General features: G+C 35.3%; 1 protein-coding gene across 1 annotated transcript in view; it reads right to left on the bottom strand.

The window, feature by feature from the left end:
* Window positions 1–16063, bottom strand: part of Clvs2 (clavesin 2) — a 62858-nt gene that overhangs the window by 29705 nt on the left and 17090 nt on the right. The window contains 3 exon segments of the mRNA XM_013035110.1: window positions 1474–1504; window positions 4637–4730; window positions 15305–15516. Coding sequence (XP_012890564.1) covers window positions 1474–1504; window positions 4637–4730; window positions 15305–15516 — 337 coding nt within the window.

A 16063-nucleotide genomic window follows, 5' to 3' on the forward strand; every position in this document is an offset into this window, starting at 1 on the left:
GGGGGAGGCTGCAATGCTTGGTAAGAAATGTACGCATTATCCTGCCCATGCAATTGTAACCCCTCTGTACAGTATGTTCACAAATAAAATAAAATAAAATAAAAATAAAATTATTTTGAATTCACCCAAAGCAGATTTGAAGGCTTCATATTTACTCCACTTAGTTGGACTAAAGTAGCTTTGATCTTAGATATTATCATTAAGAAGATAAATATGTATGGTCATTTGGATCTGCAATGCTTAGTTGCATTCCAATATTAGCAAGACTATGTATAGAGACAAAAGGAAAGCAGATTTGGAGAAGACTAAACATCACTGAAGACAGCACTGACCTTTATGCTTTGCCAGCAGAGCATGAGCAATTCTTTAAGCAAGTAATGATATATGAATCTAAACAACATATAGTTTTATGTGGCAAGAAGTTTGACTTCTAAATGACTCATTCCTGTTTCACACTGCTAAAGCGCCAACCACATTAAAAAAAGAACATTAGATGAAGTTTTTGCATAACTGGGATTCTACTGAAGATTAAACATGACACAGTTGGAGAACCCAGTCTCTTATCTGTTCTGATAATGGCTCCAATAGGCTAGAGAGGAGATCAAAGATCAAGCACTGGCAGAAGTAAACAAAAAAGAACTGAATTCACACATTGTATTTACAAAACCATAAAGGAAATGGTGTAAAAGAGAAACAAGAATATTGAAAGACAATCGGTAATAGCGATAAACTGTACTCCCTCTATCTTTTTTTTTGACAGTAACATTTACTCTACTTCAACTTTCATCTCCATTTGGCTTTGTGAATAGCCAGTGCACAAAGGTTATAAGATTACACTAAGTGACAGCATATTGTGTGAAGCATATTGCTTCAAATCTAATAGCAATTCTTCATGTTGGATATCCACGAGAGCTAGTCACACAGTGCTTTTAACAAAATTGCTTCATATGCTTGTGGGTTTTTAAAGTTGTTAATGTAAAGGTGATATACAGAGGGTTTAATGTTACATAAGTCAGGTAATGAGGAAATTTCTTTTTGACAGCATTACCTCTTTCCTCATTTTCTCCAAGTTTTTCACTGTCAACATACTACCCCCACAAGTTCTATAGTTTATTTTCAACAATTCTAGTGTCACTAATTCATTTGTTTAACCTTTGTGCCACCATTTTTGTGCTTCCCCTTACCCTCCCTCAAACAGATACAAGTTAGATACAGACAAAAGGTATATCTGTGTTTTAATAAGCAAGATCCTTACTATGAATTCTATTATTCAATCTTGGTAACATATATGCTTGATGAAATGTTTGAGGTAAATCAATAGCATGTTGAACTGTTACCCATCATTCATCACAGTGCTCCTAAAGCTATTTATCTATACTCATCCTGTCAAGTCAAAACTTAGAGAGAAAATTCAAGTGTTTTAGAGTGGTATTCATATCCTTCTACTATTTGTTCTCAGCAAGTTTTGCAAACTTATTTTCTGCTTCTCTTCTTTAGGAATGCACTGAATGAACACAACCACATTAACCTCTTAGCTGATAGCAAATTGTATCCTTCCTGCCTACAACACCAGCAATCATTCAGCACCGAATGCTTCTAACAGTGTATTTATTTCCTTTCAAATTCCTTCAAGAGCCTCCAATGGTATTTTTTTCTTAGTCCTTTCCCAAAGTAAGATCTCATTTTCTTTTCCTTTCTGCTTCTTCAATGTATTACTGTTATTTTTTGTGTACCTATCTTGGGGGCTTGAACTCAGTGCCTTGGTACTGTCCCTCAGCTTCTTTTGCTCAAGGTTTAACACGCTACCACTTGAGCTACAGGTCCATCTCTAGCTTTCTTTTTCAGTAGTTAAGTTTATTAGAGATAAGAGTACCATGGACTTTCCTGCCCAAGCTGGCTTTGAAACATAATACTCAAATCTCAGCCTCCTGAGAAACTAAGATTATAGGTATGAGTTACTGGTGCCCAGCTTTACTTAAAAAGTGTTTTGAAATTAAAATTAACATAGTAATGAAATATATAAGGATATACTTTTCTAGTAATGAAAAAATTTTCTATGATGATCAAAAAAGAATAGTTTTATTTCTTTCTCAGTGTCTTAGATTTTGGATACTATAGCAAGAATACTATAAACTAGTTGGTTTAAGCATTTATTTCTCACAGTTCTAGAGCTGGAAAATTCAAAATTATGGCATAAGTATGATTAAGTGAATGTCTTCTCTAAGGAAAGCAAGAAAGCAAGCAAGAAGGAAGGAAGGAAGGAAGGAAGGAAGGAAGGAAGGAAGGAAGGAAGGAAGGGAGGGAGGAAAGAAAGAAAGAAAGAAAGAGCAAGAAGAAGGAAAAAGAGAGAGAAAGAAGGAGGGAGGGAATGAGGTAAGGAAGGAAAGAAGGGAGAGAGAAAAAAAAGAAAAAGAGAAAGAGGAAGGGAGGGAAGAAAGGAACAAAGAAAGGGAGAGAGAAAGATAAAAGAAAGAGAAGAAAGAAAAAAGAAGGAAGGAGAGAAAGAAAGAAAGAGAAAAAAGAAAGAAAGAAAGAAAGAGAGAGAAGAAAGGAAGGAAGGAAGGAAGGAAGGAAGGAAGGAAGGAAGGAAGGAAGGAAGGAAGGAAGGAAGGGAAGGAAAGGAAGAGGGGAGATGGAGGGAGGGAGAGAGGGAAAGACAAAACAAAGGAAGTTATCTTTTACCTCTTCTTCCAGAGTCAGATCCATCATGATGGTTTCATCCTAATAACCCAATGACCTTCTAAAGGTCTTATTTCCAAATATAATTAAGATATTAAGATTTTGACATGTGAACTTTAGGAGAATAAATCCTTTAGTCATTAGCAATGAATGGCCATAATATGAATTTTTAAGAAGACAACTAGACAACTAGAATGCACTATGTAGAAACCATATCTTGAGAGAAATAGAGGAAGCAACCAAATACATTTGGAGAAGAAAATTATGTAAATGAGAAATATCAGATGTCTTCAAGTGTTCAAAATAAGAGACCTTCCAATGTTAGTTACAACCCCTTTGCAAAAGTTATTGCTAATATGGAAACAAGAACTATCATAGAAATCTGTCACCCTACTGTTTATTTGCTGACACTGATATATGGACCACTATCTCGTAGCACCATAAATTTATTATAACATAAGTCATAAAGTTTAATAAGCACTATAAATATTTCTGTGTTTTAAGTTAGGTTGCTTGAATAACAGACTGCGAAACCAAGAGATACTTACGGAACTCTCATCAAGGTGTCCTGTCAGGAAAAAAAATCTCATGAGAAACTGAAGTGAGACAGGAGGAAACATTCATGTGCAATGCAGTCACCACAAGGTCATAGTTGATTCCACAAGATGATCTGGATATGCGGTGGCCATTTTGGTTTGTTTAGAATGGAGTCAGAGACACTACATTTCTATGTCTTCATTGGCCTGGTCACTTATGCTTCTATATGCTCCCTAGAGGCAAAACCCACTGTCAAAGTAGCCATCATTAACAATGGCAATCCTGGTGAGGAATTTGGCTTAGTAAGTCAATAGCTAAAGCAACTAGCACTTGGGAGAACAGTTATCATGTGCACACAAAAAAAGGCTCTGGCTGGCACACAATACCGTCCATCACAGTTCACCTCCTTGTTCTGCTTGTCTCCCCTGGTTTCAAGATCATCCCACCAACAACCACTTCCAAAGTAAACCACAGGTTTATTTTACTGTGGAAATTTAAGAACAGAAAAGGCGCATCATACATCTCAGTTCTCACTCCAACTAAAGTCTTAAAGCATTACCTTCTTATTTTGATTTTTCCCCCAGCCCAGGGAAATGAACCCAACCAATGGACCTACTTTTGAGTCTAATCTCATCTAGAATCCCCACTCACTTATTTTGTTGCTCTCACTCAAAGGATGAGGGAGAAGAATGACACTTCAGAGCGGGGAAGGTGGCTCAGTGGTAGAGTGCTTGCCTCGCATGCATGAGGCTCTGGGTTCGATTCCTCAACATCACATAAACAGGAAAAGCCGGAAGTGGTGCTGTGGCTCAAGTGGTAGAGTGCTCACCTTGAGCTGAAGAGCTCAGGGACAGCGCCCAGGCCTAGAGTTCAAGCCCCATGACTAAAAAAAAAAAAAAAAAAAGAATGATGCTTCAAGCTGCCAGGTATCAATATCAGCTTGATCCTGGTGTCCAACAGCCGTTGAAATGGCTGAATAACTTCCTTACTCAGGTGTTCAGTTATCCAAGCACATGGCTGTGGGTCCCTTCTGAGCAAATTGCAAGGATTCATTCCTGTAACCCTAGCTGTTAAGCAGTCTGAGGTTAGGAGGACTGTGACTCAAAACCAACCCAAACAAAATGTTTGTTGAGACTCCATCTCAACTAATATAGTTATTAGTTTAGGGACACATACGTACCAATCATTCCAGATACACACAAATCTGAGATTGGGTGGATTACGATTCCAGGTCATCCTGGGAAAAGAATTTTTAGACTATATTTCAGCAGAAAAAGCTGGCCATCTTAGCACACAACTGTCATCACAACTACTTCAGAAAGCATGAATAGGAGGATCATGGTCCAAACTGTCCAGAGGAAAAAGCAAAGCTCTAACTCAAAAAGAACCGGAGTAAAAGGGCTGCCCTTAGAACACCTACCTGGCAATTGTAAATCCCTCTCTTCCAACCTCAGAATGACCAAAAAGAAGACAAACTCCTGAAATGTAGAATTTAACATTGTAGGGTTCTCCATCTTGGGGATGTACACGCTTTTAGTTAATAGATTTTAAGTTCATTTGTGTTGGACAACTTAGAGCAAAAAACTGGATGAGACTAACTTTTGCTGAGAAAACTGCTCTAATCCTTTTAATTTCTTTTTTTTTCTTTTCTTTTTCTTTTGCCTGTCCTGGGGCTTGAACTCAAGGCCTGGGCTTCTTTTACTCAAAGCTAGCACTCTATCACTTGAACCACAGCATCACTAACAGCTTTTTCTGTTTATGTGGTACTGAGGAATCAAACCCAGAGTTTCATGCATGATAGGCAAGCACTCTACCATTAAGCTACATTCCCAGTCCTTAATTTCTTTTTGACTGAATGCTTTTAAAGTAATACTTTATATCCTTCCACTTATCTTTCTCAAAGAAACACAGTTTAAAATAATGACCATAGGTCCCTCAGTGTTAGTACAGTAAGCCTACTGGACCATTTATTAGAGTGATTTTACTCAGCATACTTCAGTTTAAATGCCACCATCTCCACTTTCATTGCTCAATAATTTTTTTACCATGTAAATTATCACATAACCTTTTGTGGTTACTCTTCCTCTTCCAAAAGTCTGAAATGTTGAACATTTTATTCCATTGTTTTTTTATAGTTTCTTAACATAATCCCATCTTATTCCCTATCAAGTTTGTTTTTTTTTGGGGGGGGGAGGGGAGTGGGAGCTGGATGCTGACCTCGAGCTTCCTTTGCTACAGCCTGAGCCATAGGGCCATTTCTGGCTTTTCTAAGTAGTTAGTTTGAGTTAAGGGTGTCAAAGACTTTCCTGTCCAGGAATGGCTTCAATCTCAGCCTGTGGAGTAGCTAGGAATGCAAGCATGAGTCACCGGAGCCTGGTTTATTCCCTAGCAGGTTTTAAGAGTCACATCTCTAAAATATGCCTTTAGTCCACACAAAAGCAGTGTATGATCCTTCTTTTCAGCAGCTGCTGAGCTACGTAACAACACTGAGTCTTGTTCTTTCCACAAAGAACCCACCTTCTAGATGTAAAATATGAGGAGAGAGATGCAGTCATAGCTCCATGAATGTCTTCATGTGGTTTTAGCAGACAATATTTGTGATAGTCCCATCTTATATTCCAGGGAAAAACAAATAAGTTCCATGTGTTTTAAGTAACAAATTACTACTATAATCATCTTTAATCATTGTCTTACTATATGCAGGAGGCAAGGATTATAAATTTGTTAAAGAATAGTTCTGGGTCTGGGAAGGTGGCTCAGTGGTAGAGCACTTGCCTTGCATGCATGAGGCCCTGGATTCAATTCCTCAGCACCACATAAGCAGAAAAAAGAAAGAGCAGTGCTTATGCTTTTTCAGAAAGGTGCATTATTTATGGAATATGACATAATAGGAAATATTTCACATCAAACTTCAATTGATGAGTTTTATATGAACTTTAACTAGTTGATTATAGTGGAAAATAATTGGATTTCTATTTTCAAGGTCAGTATTTTTGTTACATAAGTGTGCTTACAATAGATTCTTGAGCACAGGGAAGGGTAGAAGTAAGTTCACCCTTCTCTGCCTAGATATTATGCCCATCTTTCACATATGATATATTGTTTAATTTTCATAGTAAAACCACATGGAAGGCAATAACTTCAATGTTTATATGTGACTAAAAAAGACTGATGTAGCTAAGCATTCAATTTCCAAACCTGGATGTTATGGAATCAAAGTCAAGTCCAGAATTGATTGATTATAAAGGCTGGTCTATTCTAGAAGTTATTAGAAAGTGTAATTTTTATTAAATATAGCCTTATAATTATTTCATGAAAAAACAAGTAAGTAAAACATGATATTTCTAGAGATTGTCTTGGGCATAACACATAAATCACAGTACATAACTTCTCCTCCTGTTCTCAGTGCACAATGTTCTATGTTTGAAAAATTAAGTAATAAATAACACTTTGGGAATTCTCCAGGTGGAAGGAATAAGGGTGTTAATTGTATTTTCAATTTCAATATATAAGTTTCTAGTAACAAATATGACAATACCAATGACAGGAATGAAGTTTTAAAAAAAATGTCTAATTAGGAAAACGATGACTACTTGAAACTAGCCATGACTCAAATGCTTCACCTGTGAGATTCAGGGATAATGAAGAAAACCACTATATTTGCTGTGACCTCAGCCTCTTTTAAGAGTTAGGAATATTGATTTTAAAACCAATGATAGCAAGAGGAAAAACAAAACAAAGCAAAACAAAAACAGACTCAACACAGAACAGCACAACCAACTGAAATTCATGGGAGCTGTCCTCGGTGCTGCTCAAGTTAGCCTAAGACTTTGATGGTTTCTATGAAGCAGTGGAGTCACTTTAACTCTTGTTTAAGATCCTTTGTAGTTCTCCATATTCATGAAACTCTAACACAGCATAGCTCTCTTTTGTTTTCAGGTGAATGTGTTTATTTCCCTTTCACAATTAAATTACCTCCCAGTTTAGCAATATAGAAGTATCCTACTATGGTGAGATATCTGCCCCTAAGTCACTACTAAATGTATTATAAAAATCTATCGATGTCCAAATGAGGCAGAAGGAGACATGATGCAATGGCCAAAGGCATCATTCTCATGTTATCTTTTGAAACCAGGTAATAATGTTTTGCATCTGCCTGAAACACTATCTAGTTATAAATAAATGTTTTCATAAACTTTACAGTCTTATATCAGGTATGCCCATACCAAGTTACCAAAAATCATGAGTGTGTCTCTTGGAATTGTGAACTTGTGAATAAGTATATTCAATAGTTCCCCCTAGGAAAAAATTAATTCTAAGGATTTATATCCTTAGATATAAATATATATAAGGGGAAATCATCATAACACATCATCCTCACCACCACCACCACTGTGTTATCACTATCATCATCCACATCATCATCATCATCATCATCCAGCTATTTCTATGTAGAAGAAAACAGTATTCTATCCCCCATTATAATGTAAAAAATATGGCTCTGGCCTTCATCTCTATCATTTTATGATCAAAATTAACTAAAGATTGATTTTAAGGCATTAAGACACTTCAAGTCAATATGTAGCAGTTTTTTACTTTTCTCCACAAGTTTCAAAGACACAGAAGAGTATACTTAAAATAAAATTTCAGCATTACAGAAAGTCAGATCTGAATAATAACATTAGTATATCATTTATTAACAAAATTATGAAACATGAAATCTATGTGTAACTTTAATTTCTGTTCCTAAGAATATATGGTAGTTAATACTTTTAACTATTCCTCCCACTAAGAATAACTAAAAATCTGAATATTACATATGAAACAAGCTACTTAGAAGCCTTATTACCCAAGGACTGGCATGATGCTAAGCTCCCAGACTTAAGAGTCTATACATAAAAGTTCAACCAATCATATTCTCCCTTGTCAAAGACTAGCAAAGTGTATGTTTCTAAAACATTCAAAATTTTAGGTAATATCTTCTCTAGTCTAACCAGTGATACAGGGGAAATGTGGTCTGACCTCCCCATATACCCCGCAAAACTTGAAAGAAGAATCTAAAGTTGTGCCCTCATTGAATTATAATGATGCATGTATACTCCTCTCTTAGCAGGGTGATGTCAATAAAGGCTAAGAAGGTAGGGCTTTCTTGTTGTATCAAGTTCATATTCTTTTAGGGATTTATTATACAATCATTTTGTAAGTTGTTACTATAAAAGAAGAGTTCATATAAATCTTTTTATTTCTGCAATTATCATGAGATCTTTTAAAAGTTTATTGAAAGTACATGCAATCAGGAAACAAAAACATGATCAAAGCTTTGGGTTCTAGAGGATCCAGTACTACAGTATGAAAAGCAAGGCTATAGCAATACAGGAGTAATACAAATGGAGAAGAAAAAATACTTCCTTTACTTATTGAAGATTTCATTTAGTATATGTATTGAGCACATGAACGCTATATTCCCAGATGTATGCTTGTAACTATTGACATCAAGTAAAGTCCTAAAATGTTTACAGAAAATTGCAGGTGCCTACAAAATAACAAGAATTTGCTTGAAGCCCCAAGATTCTGTTTTAAAAAATGCCTAACAACTACAAAATAATCATTTTAAAGTACTAAAGGAAATTTATTTGGTATCTCTCTATTTAGCAAAGTTCAAACAAATATGGAAGCAGAATCAACACAATCTATAATTTTACCTTCCCTATACACTTTCAGATTTAAAAGAAACAACAGAAATATAACAACAAAAGAATCCCATATGTGAAGCCTCTAAAATCTATGAAAGTGTTATTCTAACACAAAGGTAAAATAATTGAAAAAAATATGGTGACAGCTCTAAGATGTATCTGATAAATAAGAGGAAATAGACCATAACATAAAGAGAGTTACTAGGATACCTCCACAAGGAAAATGAATTCCTTGAAGTACACAGCATAATCACAAAACTAGGCAAAAATAATGTAATTCCTTTATTGATTTATTCATTTTTACATTGGTTAAAATATAGTGATTTCTGCATGTTTTTATCATATAGAAAAATGGTCAAAGAAAAACTTTTTTAAGCAATTGATAAACACTGGCAATTAAGTGCATCCTTCAGATCCTACACTTTTAATCTTGACAGATATTCTATTCTCTCTGCCCATGCAATAATACTTGATCATCAAACTATTTTGTACAATTGTGTTATGAACAATAACAAAACGATTTGTGCACTGAACAATGGTATTTTAATCAACCATTATATAACACTTTAGGTTTGAAAATGTACTCTGAAGCTCACTCCAGTATGAAAATTTTTCACAAAATATTTCTTAGAATATTATTCCAATGTTGTGACCCAAGAATATGTTGTAGAACTTATTAATCATTTGTGGATGTTTTTCAAGTTACGGTACCTTATTTTCTCTTGCTTTCATTTTTATGAAAATTAAATTCTCAAGTCAAATTACTCTTAAAATCAAGGCAAAGCAGCAGCAATCTCTCTATAGTTAGTATAACAGTTAATGTGTCATCTTGAGTGTCCTGATATTTTACTTAACATTCTTTTTGGTGACTGGGAGGATGTCTCTGGAAAAGATTAACTGTAGAATTAATAGGCAGTAAAGCAACCCCCGATTCTCTTCCTCTCTCCTTCTCTGTCTCTTATTCTCTATTTCTTTGCTTTCTCTCCATCTCTCTTCCCCTGAGCTGTTAACACTGGGTCTTTTCCTTCCTTCAAATCTGAATTTAAACCGTAACTTACCATAGGCTCTTCTGTTTCTCATTAATATCTATCTAATATCTATACATGCATGCATGGACATACAGGCATATAATTTTTTTGAGATCTCACTTTGTATCTGGGCTGGACTTGGACTTTGATCTTCCTACTGCCTCCTGAGTACTAGGATTACAAGTATTTACTAACACAGCAAGCTAGCCTATCCACATATTAGCATTCTAATTGATTGAAAGCTTTCAAAATGCTGGTCAATTGAGATCATAGAAACATATAAGTATTACTTATTCATTAGACTGCCTAGGAATAAAGTCTAAGTAGGCATTACTATTATGGTTTCTCCAGTTACAGAGGTGAGAAAACCAGGCCCAAAGTATAAAGCTCCTCATAATACTTATAATGAAAGATAAATAGTATTTTAATTTCCAGAACAATCTTGAGAAAATAATAGATGAGACCATTGAATCCCTTTCTTCTAAGACTCTAGCAATATGAAGACTACTTGAATTTTGCATTACAAGTAAAAACAAAAACAAAAAAATAATGTTAAATGCTATTTCCAGAGGTTTGAATTAAAGATTCATGAGAAGACACTTATGAAGAGAAATGACTATCACACACCAATTTTATTAATAGCTATGACCAAAACTGACAGCTCTTAAGTCTTAAACTAAAATTTTAAACCAAGTTTATAAACTAAAATTTAAATGCATGTTCACAGTTTCCAGTGTTTATAAAAGAGCACCCTTTGGGGAAGGTGTATCTATCAAGATGCATTCATATTAGTATTGAATAAAAAGGAAGACATATTTACACTTAGATATCTCTCTGTTCTCTAGTTCAGGATATATCTAAACAAAGCCAATAAAATTAATACAGAATAGCTCATATGGCCCAGCTTTCTATTATAGATCGTTGCTTTCTACCCATGCATCACTATCCAAAACAAAAAAGTGCTATTCACTTCTTTCCTTTTGTGCTTTTAATTATTTGGCTATCTTAGGTCAAATGGTAGCAATCTTCTTGTCAGTAGCAAAAATACGTAAAAGTATTACATGTTTTTGATAACTACTAAATGTCTTTAATTTAGTAAATATGTATGAAATCACTTAGAGCATACATTTCTTAATGATTTTAAGTTTAACACCTACTTCAGCAACTGGGCAGTTTCAACACATTTCCTGCAAATTGAAGAAAACAGATAACACTTTTAAGGATAGAAAAAAAATGCAATCATTACATACAGAGCTGACCTAGCTGATTATAAAAACCTGCACAAGCCTTTACCAGCTTGCTAATCTGAATATTATAATATTTTTGCGTACATAGTGTCAGTTTTTTTAAAGAAAGACAATGTTCTACTTTTGAGAACTACTAAACCCCTCAGTCAAATCACTTTCACACCATAAAATAATGCAGCTTTAGGTTTTCATTCATTTTGTTTTAGGTTAAGGAACAACTGACAGAATACACACTTAGCTCAAACACATACGCATGTGATGAGCAAAATGTCACTTTCTTTACACACTGCTCTTGTCACTGTTTCTCAACACAGCTCTCTCTGTGCATATAAAATGCGGAAATAGATATTTCCATCTCTAGGCTGTGTGAGTGAACACAGATCATGAATTTGTTGTGCTCATTTTCAAAATAAATATCAAGTCAAGACCTTTACCCATGATGCCTTAAGTTTAAAAGGTAGCTTGTAAGCAAGAGGTTTCTGCTCTTCCATAAACCATTCTATGCCTGAAAATAACTGTAAGATTAACAACCATAGATAGATAGATAGATAGATAGATAGGTATAAAGATCTATCTATATAGCTTTAAAAACAGTCTCCAAGCACACACTTCTTTAGTTTTATTATGAATTTCTAATTTAGTCATATCTCACTAAGTTTCTTTTTATACTCTTCCATAACCACCTTATATGCTCACAAACACATGTACAATTACAGAGCTGCCAGAAATCACAAGTCAGATTTGGAAAACTGAATAAGCTAAAGCTAGACTGAAGGTAATTCAGCTACTTACTTACTAGCCTTAAACAGTGATGATACAAGCCATTACCATGTCCTCTGTTTTGGCAAGATTCCCAAACTAGAACTGGCCTTTCAAAGAGTCAGAGCCAGAATTTGTGGCTGCAGCAGTTTTTTTTTTTTTCCATCCACATGAATGCCCCAAGCTCTCAGAACTAGCAGATTGTAATGCTGTTGGTAACACTGGGCCCTTGAGTCAAATGAAAGGGCCAGGGAATTGATTACATATTCTTTATTCTTTCGCAAGTCTTACTTAGTGAGGGCTCTTAGAATATCTGGCATCATGTTAGGCACTTCACAATGGCCCTACATCTGAGTTTTATGTAGCAATTCAAAGATCTATTCAATCCCTCGTCACAGCCAAAGCCTTTGCTAGCAAGCCGTGTCTTGGCAGGATTACACTACTGAGCAGATGGAGTTAGGGGATGCCTGTGAAACTGAAAGCAAAAGCACAAATACCCATCAGGACCACACTAAGACAAAGAACAGCAACAAACAACCCAGGTTAAACCGGCATAAACTTTCAAAATTTACAAATTGGGAGATTCTACCTTCTGAAAAATGTAGTTTCCATATTTCAAGAAGTTTCCAAGATATTTTACAAGAAAACAATAGAAAAAATACAGCAAAGAAACCAAAATTATCAAAAGTATACAATTTAACCCCCAAAAATTTACAGTCTCAACTGTGTTTCAGGTATGTCCAAACACTCATGCTTCCCAGGCAGACATCTTACAGTTGACAAGTCACATTCACTTAATCTTATATTGATTTTGTAAGAAGCTTCCTGTTTCTATGACGACCCTCATCAATTAACTTCTTGTAAGTAGAAAGACAATTTTCTCCTTCTCCAATGAAGTTGAAATATTTTCTCTTTACAGTAAAGCATCTGATATTACTTCTTACCCATCAATAAACATGTTAAGTTTGTTAAAATAGCTGGTACCTTTCATGTTTTGAAAATATTTGTAGATTCTGCACTGAGGAGGCATAGAATTGCCTTGGATCAAAAGTAACAGTAGATTATCAGTTCATACTTGTGTTTACATAGATCTTTTCAGTTACCTGCAAAAACATATATCTTCTCTTTGACCCCAGAGAACTAGGAAGCAGGGTATCAAAGAGGCTGCTCACAATAGGGGGACCTTTGCTGTCAACAGTGTACAACCACAGGCCAGCTACCATGATTTTTTTAGTTTAATATGCACTGTTCACCCAAATGGGGAAATGACCTTTATGAGGATTGAGAGATAAATGGAGCTTAGCCATCTTTCCTTAGGGACAGACCAGGATCAACCAAAACAACATTCATGAAATACGCTGGTCTTTGCAGTCAGACAACCCAGACTCAAACCTTACCATGTACTGGGAAAACTTGGCTAAGTATCTTAAACTCTGACATTTCATTCCTTATCCTAGAACACAGGATTGATATAGTTAATGGTAGTTTTGGAATTCTCTAGGTCCAACTTTTCCTCCCTTGAACAAGTCCATTATTTTATCAAAAGATTTTTTTTCCAAAATGGGAGAGTAGTCATTACACCATCCTGTCCTGAACTTTCTTTCCTATGCCTGAAGACCACAGCCAGAGTATGCAACAAACAGTCTTCCATCTCATACACTGAGATCTGAGTCTGGCCTCCCAGACTCATCTCTGTTTATTTCCTTGGATTCATTCCTCATGGTAGCCATGACAAAGCAGACTCATGATGTGTTCCCCACCTCCTATAGTCCTGTATTTGTCCAAAGTATTCCCCAAGTCCCCGTGTCTGAAGCCTCTTCCTGTACTTGTTCCCGCAGCAAGCAAACTTTGACTCAGCTCTCAAAGCCCACGACATCTTTACCAAAACCACCTTTCCAGCTAGGTCTGGAGCTTCTTTCAAAAGAAAGCAATATTAAATGTTAGCAAAGAAGCAATCTCCTTTTATCTCTAGTTTCCAAAGTGACAGCATATTTTCTTCAGAGTCCAGTGTGTAAATATCTAGACTTTATTTAACCATAGAGATGTGATTGGAAATAAATACAATGGACAAATCTAGAATACGAGCATTCAGACTCCCAAAGTCAATCAACTATAATCATCACATAGTAGGTAGTCACACATTATAAAGAAACAATGTACATCTAGACAAATATGCCTTATGAAAAATCGCAGCAAATAAGCTACATAGATTATATACATATTTACCCTCTCTCAATCCTTAGCAATCGTCTCTGTAGTTAATAAAAAATGTTTAAGACAGGAGTGAGGTTGATTCGCCAAGAGCAAGTCAGAACTCTTGAATCAAATAAAGCCTATGTGGAAAAGAAAGATCTGTGAATCTTAGTCCACAGGCAAAAGTCAAACTGCATTTGATTTGTCTGAGATGTTCTTTCATCAGGAGGAGTGACTCACTATTAGAGGGTCAGCAGTCCTCAATTTTAACTTGGTTAGAAATTACTCTGGAGTGGAGAACTGGATTATTCGTTGTCATAAATACCTGGCACAGTAATTTAATTTGTTTTATAATAAAATATTCAAGTGGGGCTGGGAAGGTGGCTCAGTGGTAGAGTGCTTGCTTTGCATGCATGAGACCCTGGGTTTGATTCCTCAGCACCACATAAGCAGAAAAAGCCAGAAGTGTCGCTGTAGCTCAAGTGGTAGAGCACTAGCCTTGAGCGGAAGAGCTAAGGGACAGCACCCAGGCCCAGAGTTCAGGCCCCATGAACAATATTATCACTTAGGTAAATTTGCAAATCTTTCTAGGAACTCAAAATCAATCCCTTAAGCACTAAAAACAAAGTAGCATGTAGTATAGAGAAAGCAGAAGCACATTCTAAAAGTTATACAAGAACTTCACCATAGCAGGAATATGACATGAAACATAATACTTTTTTTTATTCTTTGTAATATTCCCAAGCAGTTACTTATCATTCCCTAGAAAATGCGCTATATATGAATTCTATATAACAAAAAGAAACACCCTAATTAAGTGTGAAGAAACAAGTCAATAATTCAAAACAGTGACTTTTATACGATAGAGAGCAAAAAAGAAAACATTGATTAGCCTTAGGCAATGTGAATATATTACTGATCCATACAAACCAAGTTTACTAGGTTAAATGGAGTAATGAAACAAATATTTAGTCAATAAATATGAGAAATAAGAAGACAAAAACAAATAGCTCATAATGCGAATCTAAAAAATGTTTCATGTGTCACGTCAACATAAAAGTCAGCTTTATACAAATCTTTGTTGATGTAGTGTTTTAGAATTTGTGCTCAAAACTATAATGTCTTGTATTTTGTTATTCTATGGGACATTCTGTATTATGACACATACAGTAGAAATCTAGAAATAGCAATCCATGAATTCTTACCTGTAAGCCTTCAATGGCTAGTCGCAACATGCTGGGTGTAAGTTTAGAGGCTTGCTTGAAGGTGAAGTTACTCCAGTCTATGATCAAAACAAACCCATTTACTTGAAGCTCGGGATCTTCAATCATAGCTTCTAAAGAAAGTAAGATGGCACGCAAAATATCCACCAATGTGTACCTAACAGCAACAGAGAAGTTCTGAATTAAACTTGAAAACTACTTTTGTAGAAACCATACAAAAGTTTCCATTTCTTTTTTAGCACATTGATTACCTTTAAAATATTTCAGAAATAATGAAGAAAAGATACGTGTGTGCAAAACTGTTTTAAAGAAGTTTACCTTATGTGGACTCTGGGACATTTTAGAATTTAAAATCTTAGAATATTAATTTCTTAATATCTTTCACTCCAATTAATAGCAATGCTTTCAAAAGTACACTTTGTTTCAAATTTTATATTCATTTAATTTTCTCTTAGGACATCTTGTGATTTTTCAAAAATCTCACTTCAACTACCCTCAAAAGTTGGCATTGAATACCTATCAAAATTCCAACCTCATTCTTCAAGGAAATAGAAGAGGCAATCCAAAAATTCATATGGAACAATAAAAGACCCCAAATAGCAAAAACGCTCCTCAATGGAAAGAACACTGCTGGAGGAATATCAATACCAAACTTCAAACTCTACTATAAAGCCATAGTAATCAAAACAGCTTGGTATTGGCAT

This window comes from Dipodomys ordii, unplaced genomic scaffold (genome assembly GCF_000151885.1).
Source record: "Dipodomys ordii isolate 6190 unplaced genomic scaffold, Dord_2.0 Scaffold204, whole genome shotgun sequence".
NCBI lineage: Eukaryota > Metazoa > Chordata > Mammalia > Rodentia > Heteromyidae > Dipodomys > Dipodomys ordii.